At 40.6% G+C, this 12,161-nt stretch overlaps 1 protein-coding gene across 6 annotated transcripts in view; it reads left to right on the top strand.

Moving 5' to 3' along the window:
- Positions 1-293: 293 nt before the first annotated feature.
- pcbp3 (poly(rC) binding protein 3) overlaps positions 294-12,161 on the top strand; it is a 124,532-nt gene continuing 112,664 nt past the window's right edge. For all 6 annotated transcript variants that reach the window (XM_084309716.1, XM_084309717.1, XM_084309718.1 and 3 more), the window contains exons 1-3: positions 294-457; positions 1,444-1,467; positions 1,557-1,589. In XM_084309716.1, the coding sequence (XP_084165842.1) occupies positions 380-457; positions 1,444-1,467; positions 1,557-1,589 (135 nt within the window). In that variant the 5' untranslated portion in view covers positions 294-379. The remainder of the gene's footprint in view (positions 458-1,443; positions 1,468-1,556; positions 1,590-12,161) is intronic.

The following is a 12,161-nucleotide window of genomic DNA, read 5'->3' on the forward strand; positions in this document are numbered from 1 at the left end:
AAATCACGGAAGCCAGATGTGTTCTTAATGCCACTGTATTGCAATTTCAAATCTGAATTGAAAAATCTTTGCAATCTGTTCAAACTAACCTTTGTGTGTGTGTGTGTGTATGTGTGTGTGTGTGTTTACTCTCCATGTGTGTGTGTGTGTGTGTGTGTGTGTGTGTTTACTCTCCGTGTGTGTGTGTGTGTGTGTGTGTGTGTGTGTGTGTGTGTGTGTGTGTGTGTGTGTGTGTGTGTGTGTGTTTACTCTCCATGTGTGTGCGTCCACGTATTGGGCTCCGCAGCTGACTGGCTGGCTGCAGTACCATCACATCCCTTCTGCATCAGAACCCTCCCTGTTCCACCTGCCTGTCTGATCTCCCACAGCGCCCCGCAGCATGGAGACAACAACCAAAGTCCAGTCAGAGGGCGGCCTCAATGTCACCCTCACCATCCGCCTGCTCATGCATGGAAAAGTAAGCCAACACAACACAGAGGGAGGGTCGTCGCAGACAGGCCAACATGCTGGAACATTGAATTGTGAAATTAGGGGGGATTTATTGTCCCCCCTCCTCCCATCTCCCTCGCTTAACCTTGTCAGAATAGTTCTTGAATTCGACACAGATGCTCTCTCTTTTCCAATGATGTGCGGCCGTATTTTTTAAAAACACACACACACACAAATCAGATCAATAGGCTACCGCAGATTTTTGGCAACATTTCAAATGTCGTATTGTATCTCCGCCTGTAGTCGATAGTATTCCAAAAACATGTCTATCAAACCCTCTAGTGACACATAGTTGCACGCATACACAAAGGCCTGCCACATAGCTGGCTTTGGAGGCATCCTGATGCTTTCTGACTGGGGAGGGCATTGTCGAATTCGGTTTAAGGATTTTAAAATATTCCTACGTATGTTCTGCCCAAAATCCAAAATTGTCACCCATTTCTCCCCCTTTAAGGGGGAGGTTGGGAGGTCCGGAGTGTTGGGGCCTCCAATCAGGGCTGCCTCACTCCACTTAGTCCCACCATGTCAGACCAAGATCAACATGAGCGATCTCATTCATATGGAGAGTGTGTGGCTGGTACAGTAGACCCTCTACATGTCCTGATCTACACTATATCTCCTTCAAGACAGCCCTGAAAGCCCACCCGGCTTCTAGTTTTTTTCTTTGTTGTCTTGTAAAGCGCCCTTGGGTTCCTTGAAAGGCGCTGTATAAATCCAAGCTATTATTATTATTATTATTATTATTATTATTATTATTATTATTATTATTATTATTATTATTATTATTATTATTATTATTATTATTATTATTATTATTATTATTATTATTATTATTATCATTATTTGTGCTAGGGACCATGGCAACATTGATAAAAGGCTATGTTGAAAAGATACATTCAAAACCACTTTTATGAAAAATAAGTGTTTCATCTTTGTTTTTTCGGTTCCTTGCAGGAGGTGGGAAGTATAATTGGAAAGGTTTGTAATTTATAATACATCACCCACACATTGGCATTGGACTTTGGAGATCAATGGTTTTTTATATTCTTGTTTTGTTTTGTTTTCAGAAGGGGGAAACTGTAAAAAAGATGCGTGAGGAGGTATGTTTCAATCTCCAAGGCAGTACATTTCAGAAATGAAATCATATTTCCACACAGCATTAAACTCAGTAGAGAGCAGACCTCCAAGACTTAACAATATTCCCAGTTTGCCATTAGGCTACTGTTACACTCAGAATTGTACTGGGTAGATGACAGAAATGAGAGTTGCCTATATTGCCAGTGTGCCAGTGTATTTATATAGTAGCTGCAACAACAGAGACTGCAGATCATATGCCTATAGGAAGAGAGTTCCACAATGTTGGAGCCGTAACTTCAAAGGCACGATCACCTTTTGTTTTAAGTCAAGAGCTATGGACATCCAGAATACCTAAGTGACCTACTGGTGATATATGGAGTAGGTCTAATCAGGTCACAGCTGTACACAGGTGCCTACATGACTCTATATTTTTTTTTATAAATGTTTTTATTTTCAATTTTCAACATAGAACAAGACATCACAATACAATACCGTTAACAATAATAAAAATAATGACACTAACAACAGTAATAACATCACAAGACAGGCAGGCGCATGCACCAGCAAGGATTCTCTGTGAATTTGTTTGTTTAAACTAACAAAAATAACTGAGCAAAAGTGCTAGAAAACTACTGAAACAGAGAAGATAAGAAGGCAAAATAACAATAATGGCGGCCAAACAAAGGAAACTCGAGGATGACATGGAGGAGATTAAGATGTCTCTACACTCCCTGTCTGAGGAAATCAAAAAGGTGTCCAAGCAGGAACTATTTACTGAGTTAATGAGCGAAATGAAACAACTGAAAAACCTCTTAAAAGAAAAAGACGAGAAAATCGACTGTCTGGAAAAAAGAATTGATGAGTTGGAACAGTACACTAGAATGGACGACGTGATCATAAGTGGACTGGAGACCACTCATCGAACATATGCAGGTGTGACGACCGGAGAGAGCAGAGGTGCCGACGCCCCGCAAGGGGAAATCGACACGTTGGAACAACAAATCATAACATTCTTTAAAAGCAAGGAAATTGATCTCAAGAGCGAAAGCATATCAGCATGCTACACATTCCCCAGAAAGGACCACCAGCATTCTAAGCCGGCCATCGTGATCCGCTTCGTGTCCCGAAAGGACAAGACGGCATTACTGAGAGAGTGGCGGAATCTGGACGGGACAGTTGTGTACCTTAACGAGCATCTCACCAGGAGGAACGCGGACATTGCAAGGCAGGCTCGCATCCTCCGAAAAGAGAAAAAAGATCCAATCGACATGGACGAGGAATTGTAAAATCATGATCCGGCTAAACGGGAAGACACGTGAAGAAGCCAGGGTTGTCACAATTCGAGAGGTGAAGGATCTGGAGCCATTCAGATGACTAAACCCATCATGACGGAAGAACAAGGACATGACCGAGTGGGACTGCACACCGATAGAGATGAGTACCAATCGCTCTCAAAAGCTGAATACACAGAACACAAATTACATGATTTTGAATATGATGTTGACCCAGAAAATCATCTATGTAATGCAATCAATCCAATCTGGGAATACTACACAGAGGAACAATTTAACAACAATGCAGCTGTGTTTGTCGACGATGACTTGAAATGCAAAGCAGTTGAATATATATATATATATTCCATGAAATATGACAGAATCAACAGACGAATATTTATGTGACGATAAAATACAAGACTTTGAATGTGATATCGACCCAGAAAGACATAAGCTGATAGCCTTATCGGAGACATGGTTGGAGGATGAAAGGGGTGTTGATTTCCACATTGACGGGTATGAACTATATCATATAAACAGAACAAGTAAGAAAGCAGGAGGTGTGGCACTTTTTGTGGATGGAGATTTTAAATGTAAACCAGTTGGATATATGACAATGGCTATTGATGACATAATGGAATGTTTAACGGTGGAAATCGAAATGGAAAAAATAAGCAATATAATTGTTACTTGTATATACAGGAGACCTGGGTCAAAGATAGAAACATTTACAGATACATTGGATGATTTGTTGAGTAGGGTAAACGGAAATAAGACATTTATTATTTGTGGAGATTATAATATTGACCTACTAAAGGTTTCTAAGCACAAGGCTTCAGCAGATGTTCTTGAATTATTGTATGGAAGAGGGTTATATCCACTGATCAGCAAGCCAAGTAGAATAACAGAAACCTCTGCTACATTAATAGATAATATTTTTATTAATAGCTTTAAGGATAACATCATAAGTGGATTAGTCATAAATGATATAAGTGACCACTTACCTGTTTTTGTTACTTTTGATTGTCAATTGAAGAGAACAAAGGAGGAGGATGGGTACAGATATAAAAGGTTAAGAAGGGATGATGCTGTAAACATGTTCAGGAATGATCTTTTGAATGAGGAATGGAAAGGGGTCTATGTAGAAGACGTCAATGCTGCTTACAATACTTTTTTGGATATCTATCGGACACTTTACGATAGGCACTGCCCAATGGTTCAACATAAACAAGTAATGACAATAGAAAACCATGGATAACAAAGGGGTTAGAGAATGCATGTAAAAAGAAAAACAAACTGTATAGAGATTTTATCAAATGTAGAAAAAAGGCTGCTGAAACTAAATACAAAGTGTATAAGAATAAGTTAGTATTCATTATGAGACGGGCCAAGAAAGATTATTACAATAGATTGTTAGGCGAAAATAAAAATAATATAAATGGCACATGGGACATTCTAAATAAGGTAATGGGAAATAAATCAGCGTCCATAAAAATGCCTAGCCATTTCATTAGTAATAGTAAGACTATAAAAAACATGAATGAGGTGGTTAATGAATTCAACTCTTTTTTTGTGAATGTGGGGCCAAATTTGGCAGATGCCATTCAAAAACACGATGAACCATTACAGGAAGGATGGAGAGGAGATAGTAAAGTACTGCAGTCTATGTTTTTAGGAAATGTCAGTGAAGCAGAAATCATGTCCATTGTATTAAAGTCAAAGAATAAGACATCCATTGACAGTGATGGGATAGATATGATTATAGTGAAGAAGACAATTGATTGTATAATCAAACCTCTCTGTTATATTTGTAATCTTTCTTTTCAGACAGGTATTTTTCCAGACAGGATGAAGGTAGCAAAAGTGATCCCACTTTACAAAGTAGGAGATAAGCACAGCTTCACTAACTATAGACCAGGCCCCCTTCCCCGTACCTGGATAACTGAGTTAGCCGGATAACTTTCGGTTAAGTCTGACTTAAGCCGGACTTTCCGGCTCCCCGTACCTGGATTGTCCAAATCACCATGACAACAGATCCAAAAGTTTGAGCCTGGTCGAAAGCAGGGTTTAAGTTCAAGTTAGCCGGATGAAGCACAGCCACGCCCCCGCAAAGAAAGTGACAGCGCGTTTCCTGAAATTATTCCCACAGTCTAGGATCTGCTTTATACCATTCTGAATTACGTTTTTGTGCTCCATTCTTCCAGAGGGGGCTTTTGAAATGTAAAATAGACCCAAAATGCTGATACTAAATTCACTTTGTCCTAAATAATGCACGTTATATATACCGTGGCGCTCGCTCGGTGCGATGTACACATTATGTGGTTATTCTAACAACGCGCAGCATTGCAAATGTGAATCCCGCGGGGATATTTTTAATGATTGAAACCTATCGCTCGTTTGGCTCTGATTCCTTTCATATTCTCCGCTGTGGATGTTTAATGGAGCGCCTGGATTGTGTTTCATTCAAGCATAAAATTGAAGTGTCTATGCGTGGATTGTGGATCTTGTCTCGTTCATTAATGTATAAACAATGAATTTATCCCATCTGGCACAGTGGCTCAGCGGTAGTGCTCAATCCTGGCAACCAAGCGACCGGTGTTCGAAACCCTGTGTTTCCAATATAATTTTTTGGAATATAATATTAATGATTATACGCCAAAGTAGCCTAGTTTCAAGTTAAAATATTATAAATCTACATGCATTGAGGATGTCATTCTTTATATAGCTCTCAACGTGCACCAAATTGAATTATTCCTACATCGCAAAAAGAAGGGGAAGACTAGGTTTCGAACCCCGGTCGTCTGCGTGAAAGTCAAAAGAAGAACCCGTTACACCACAGTGGAGATAAGTAAAAGATCGACTATACATCAATCAATGGGAAGAGAGCCGTATCGTTATTTTGTATAACAGTTTAACTAATTATTTTCGCTAGCAAGATCTCATTTGATTATTCAATCCAGCAGGCAAGTTTAAAGAAATATAATCTGATTGATTGAGGTAATGAGGGACTTAAAATTAGCCTATAGATAACGCATTTAACTTGTCGGCGAGGCGATTGAGCCGTACTGCAATATGTTACTAAAGTTTTAAATCAATTAATCAATCAATGCCGCTAGAGAATCAGGATCTCTGCTCTCGACACTTGCTGCCTTCTCGGCTGAGGCGGGCACGCGCACTTATCCTGGGTCTCAAGTCTGGCTTGAGTTAACGAGACTGAATCCACCTTCGAGGAACAGGAAAATCCCGGCTTCAAACATCGGGTTAACTGAATCTGGATAATGACATCTTGATCGACTTAGTTGAACCAGGTACGGGGAACGGGGCGTGTCATTGCTCTCACAGTTCTCGAAAGTGCTTGAAAAACTGTTTTCGCATAAGTTAGATGGTTTTGTGGAAAAGAATAAACTGCTGAGCGAAAGCCAGTATGGCTTTAGGCAAAACAGATCAACAGCGACTGCCTTAATGAATATTATTGAAGAAATAACAACAGCAACAGATAAAAGGAAATTAACAATAGGGGTGTTTATTGATTTAAAAAAGGCATTTGATACCTTAGATCATAATATTCTAATTTCCAAATTACGTTCATATGGTGAGAGGAATGGTTCTTGAATGGTTGAGTAGTTATCTCCACAATAGGCAACAATATGTGCAGTTGGCAGATGTCAAATCTGAGCTCATGAAGATTGAATGTGGGGTACCGCAAGGTTCGGTTTTGGGGCCCAAACTCTTTCTTTTATATATTAATGATATTTGTGATGTTTCAAAACTATTACAGTTTGTCTTGTTTGCTGATGATACACATTTTTTTTGTTCTGGAAATAATTTAAAGGAACTAGCTGAATATATTGTGTATGAAATGACAAAGCTAAAGAAATGGTTTGATGTAAATAAGCTATCACTGAATCTGAAAAAAACTAAATTTATGATTTTTGGCAATCGAAAACTAGATGAAAATATAGTACTGACCATAGATGGAGCTGATATAGAGAGAGTTAATGAATTTCGTTTTCTTGGTGTGATTATGGATGATAAATTAACATGGAAATCGCACATAGCACATGTTAAAAAAAAGATGTCCAAGAGTATTTTTGTTATGAATAAAGTAAAGGATGTGTTAGAGCAGGGGTCGGGAACCTATGGCTCGCGAGCCATATATGGCTCTTCTGGTGACAGCATATGGCTCCCAGAAATTTTTGAGTAAAAAAAAAAAAAAAAAAAAAAAAAAATTTAATACTTGTGATATTTCTTAATAATACTGTGTCATTTTAAAGTAAACAGAAATTGGTTTTGAAGATACAGCTAATAGTATCTGTAGCTGAAGATATAGCGAGCAGAGCTGGCGAGGGAACACAAGTGGACAGAAATAAAAAATCTTCAACCTGAAGACCAGCTGATTCTTAAAACTTGGAACGAAATTCCTGTGACATACCACACAATGCAGCGTGAGTATTGCCGTATTGACCATGTTTGGCTCTACATATGCATGTGGGCAGTCATTCTCGCATATGAGGAACATTAAGACCAACCTACGCTCACGTTTAACTGATGGAAGCCTCAACGCCTGCATTAAGCTCAACCTCACCACGTATGAACCAGATTACAAGGCCATCAGCAAAACCATGCAGCACCAGAAGTCGCATTAAAAGTAAGACATATTTAATTTATTATATGTTAAAAATACTATATGGCTCTCAATGAAATATATTTAGAAATATTTGGCTTTTATGGCTCTCCCAGTCAAAAAGGTTCCTGACCCCTGTGTTAGAGTATGAGGCAATGAGAACACTCTACTGCTCACTCATCTCACCTTATATCAGTTATTGTGTTGAAGTATGGGGGAATACTTATGGGACAAATATAAAACCATTATATATACTACAGAAGAGGGCTGTACGAATCACACATAAAGTGAGTTATCGAGAACACACAAATATATTATTTATTAAATCTAGAATAATTAAACTTGAAGACATGGTTAAGTTTCAAACAATGTTAATTATGTTTAGGGCAAGAAATAATACACTGCCAGAAAAACTACAAAATCTTTTTCATTTAGAAAGTGAGTTTAGTAGGAGAAAATACAATTTTAAACATCAGTTTGCACGTACCACACTTAAACAGATGTGTCCTTCAGTTATTGGTGTAAAGTTATGGAATTCTCTCCATAGCGAGCTTAAGGGATGTAACAGTGTTTATCAATTCAAAAAAAATTATAAAAAAAAAAATTTAGTCAGTATGAAAATCAAAAAGGGATCTGAATAGTGAGATCTTTTTTTTTTCTCTTCTCTTTCTTTTCTTTTTTATTCTTTATCATTATTATTATTATTTAAATTTTTCTTGTTTAACTGTGGATTGTGTTTCTTTTATAATGGTATAAATGATTATTTGTGTAAATAAGGTTATATGCCGACCATTAAGAAAATACATGTTAGTTTAGGAATAAGGGGCAGGTAATTATAAGATTTATTCTTCTTCCTGCTCCTTTTGTCCATGGAATGGCTATTTATGATTTTTTAATGAAGAAACTATGATTGTATTATTCCATGTGGCAAATAAAAACTCTGAACTGAACTGAACTGAAAAAAAAAAAGAAGACAATAAAAATTAAATAAGGAAATGACAATAGAAAATAAAAATAAATAAAATAAAATAAGTGTGGCTTTCACGTGTGTGCATTATCTTGTGTGCTATATATATGTGTGTTCTACCTACCCATATGTGTGTGTGCTTTACCTATGTATATGTTTTATGTGTACATGCATATATGTGTGTTGTGAACATGTGCATATGATCGTGTATTCCCTAGTAGCCCAGAGTACATGTACAGTACTACTGCAGCCAAGAGGACACGTACAGTATCAATATAGTCAAGTGGGCATGTACAGTATTACTGTAGTCAAGAGGGCATGTACAGTATCACTGTAGTCAAGTGGGCATGTACCGCATTACTGTAGTCAAAGGTATATGTACAGCATTACTGTAGTCAAGAGAACATGTACCGCACTACTGTAGCCAAGCGGACATGTACAGTATCATTGTAGTCAAGTGGGCATGTACAGTACTACTGTAGTCAAGCGGATATGTACAGTATTACTGTAGTCAAGGGTACATGCACAGCACTACTGTAGTCAAGAGGACATGTACAGTATTACCGCAGTCAAGAGAACATGTATAGTACCACTGTAGTCAAGAGGACATGTACAGTATTTACAATGCCAGTACCGTCAGACAAAACAAGGCAGCAGTGGGAGGTTACTGGTAATGGGGAAATCCGGCGAGTACAGTGGTGGATAGTGCAGGCCCAATATGTGACAGATAGGGGTCCCAGATCTCATAAAAAGTGACCAACTTGGAATGCAGCATGCACGTAATATATTCACAGGGGATACATTCCATTATGATATTGTGCCATGACCTTATTGACGGGACCTCGTCCTTGATCCAAAACAATATGATGTTTTTTCTAGCAGCAAATGTCAACAAATTGAACAGTCTCTTATGCTTGGAATTGGTAACATGAATATCTGGGAGGCCCAGCAAAAGGCAGAGGGGATCCAGCTCGATGGGGGTGTGAAATATGTCAGACAGTTCTTCTACAACGTCGTACCAGTAGCTCTGTAGTTTTACACAGGTCCAAAAACAGTGGACGTGATTTCCAATCTCTATCTTGCATTTAAAGCAAAGTGGGGACGTATTGGGATCCATTTTACTTTTACGGGCGGGGGTAATATGAATGCGATGCAATATTCTAATTTGGATGGCCTTGGTGCGGTTACAAACCGAGATTTTTTTTGCGTAGGTCCACGTATCCTGCCAGTCTGCATCTGTGATTTCTATGTCCAAATCCTCTTCCCAGGACTGTTTAGTAACATAGGAAGATAAAGATGAATTAAGGTTCAGAGTACTATAGGAGATAGATATTTGTTTTTTGGGGATCTGCAAGGAGAGGGATTTCTCCACCTGCGAGGTGGAGATGTCAGTTAAAAGTGAGGTGTCCTTGGTGATAAACTGCCTAATTTGTAGGTACCTAAAAAATTCCGCTTTCAATAGGCCATATCGCTGCTGCAGCTGTGTAAAGGACATTAGGGTCCGGCCATCAAACAGGTGGCCAAGATCGGTTATGCCCTGCTTATACCAGGTCTTGAAGCCGCCGCCGATTTGGTCTGGCTTAAAGTCAGGATTGCCTACAATCAGGGTAAGAGGAGAGGTCAGCTTGGCTCGGCCCTCCACCTTACGGACAGTCTTCCAGGCCTTGACCGAACATAATGTGATGGGGTTGGAGCACATCTTCCTCACAGACCTAAAGTCTTTGATAAATAGTAGGTTCCACAGGGGGGACTTAGATTGCGAGGATTCAACGTCCAGCCATATTGACAGTGGGTCTGATCTGAACCAGCCGACCAGCACCCTAAGGTGTGCCGCCAGCTGGTAGTGTCTAATATTAGGTAGGTCTAGACCCCCATCTTCACTATCCATCTGTAATTTGGCCATTTTCAGACACGGTTTCTTCCCATTCCAAATGAATGAGCTTAGCCAGCCTTCCAGCACCTTGATAACCTTGTTTGTCAGCAGCACTGGGATCATTTGGAGAGGGTACAACAGTCTGGGGAGTACGTTCATCTTGACGAGGGCAATCCTACCCAGCCAGGAGATCGGTAAAGGGGCCCATCTAACTAAGTCTGCCCTTATGGTGTCTAAAAGAGTGGGAAAATTGGCCTTAGCCAACGTATCATAGGTGGGTGTCACAAATACTCCTAGGTAAACGAAGCCGGAGGGCGACCAGCGAAACGGGAAGGGCTCGGGCAGTATCGGGATAGATTTGAGTGTCCCAAGTGGCATTGCTTCGGATTTGGAAAAGTTTATTTTGTACCCCGAGAAGGTTCCAAATGTGGGAATCATGCGGGTTAGACATGGAATTGAAGAGTCAGGCTTAGACACAAAGATCAGCACGTCGTCCGCGTAAAGAGTGATTTTGTGCTCCCTCCCGCCCACTCTAATACCTGAGATCTCGGCTGACTGCCTTACGGCCTGTGCGAGTGGTTCTATGGCCATGTCGAATAGTAAAGGGCTAAGAGGATCCCCCTGGGGGTTCCCCCGCTGCAGAGGAAAGTTGCTAGACCTAAGTCCATTAGTCAGGACCGCCGACATCCGCGAGTTGTAAAGAACCTTGACCCAGTCAATAAAGGTGTCACCTAAGCCAAATTCAGCGAGGGTTAAAAATAGATACGGCCATTCTACACGGTCCAATGCCTTCTCCGCGTCGAGAGACAGAACCACCGCGGGGTGGTCTGTCTCACGAGTCATTTGGATGATATTGAGGAGCCGTCTCATGTTGTCGGTAGAGTTCCTACCCTTAATAAAACCGGTCTGATCCTCGTTAATAATAAAAGGGAGTAAGTTTTCCAGGCGCATGGACAGGATCTTGGAAAGCAACTTTTGGTCCGAATTGAGTAGGGCTATAGGCCTATAGGAGGCGCACTCCTCAGGGCATTTACCCTTCTTAAGGAGAAGGCAGATATTAGCTTCCCGTAGAGACTGGGGCAGTATCCCCACCTCAGCGGAGTGATTAAGCATTGCCAGCAGGGGATCTAATAGAATATGACCGAACTCCTTATAAAACTCGCATCCGAAACCGTCCGGGCCCGGAGCCTTACCAGATGGCATAGCCTTAAGGGCGCCCAGAGCTTCTTCCTTCGTAATTGGGGCGTTAAGGAGCAAGTTCTGATCTTTCGATACCTTAGGGAGGTGTAATTCAGCGAAGAAGGCCTGCATGTCAGAGAGAGCACCATCGGGTCGCTCGGTCCTATAGAGTTGGGCATAGAAAGAGGCAAACTCTTTGTTAATAGTTTTGGTGTCAAAGGACCTGACCCCGTTGGAGTCAGAGATTACTTGGGTGTCAGCCCTTTTTTTTGCCAAGTTAGCCAGGCACCTACCCGGCTTGTCACCGTGTTCGTACTGTGGGATATTTGTGGATATCCTGATGAAGAATGTCTCAGTCAACCGAGGTTTGGATAATAACAAGGTTTATTAACCAAACAGATAGAATACATAGAGAGAATGGCTGAGGCTCTCGCCCCAGGTGATCAGCTGAAATTACCCAGGTAAGAAGCCTCAATTGTGGTCGGGAAGAGCCCTTTATAGTTCAACAAAGGGGGTGTGTGGTCCCATTTGATAGGTCAGATGGGGGGGAGGGGGTACAGGTTTGGGGACACAGGGGAGGGGGGTGATTATTCCACAGAGAGGGGGGGGGGGGCACAGGTAAAGGGAACACAGGGGAGGGGGATATATTCACATGAGGACATATTATACCACAATACT

This window comes from Notolepis coatsorum (genome assembly GCF_963971535.1).
Source record: "Notolepis coatsorum genome assembly, chromosome: 3".
NCBI lineage: Eukaryota > Metazoa > Chordata > Actinopteri > Aulopiformes > Paralepididae > Notolepis > Notolepis coatsorum.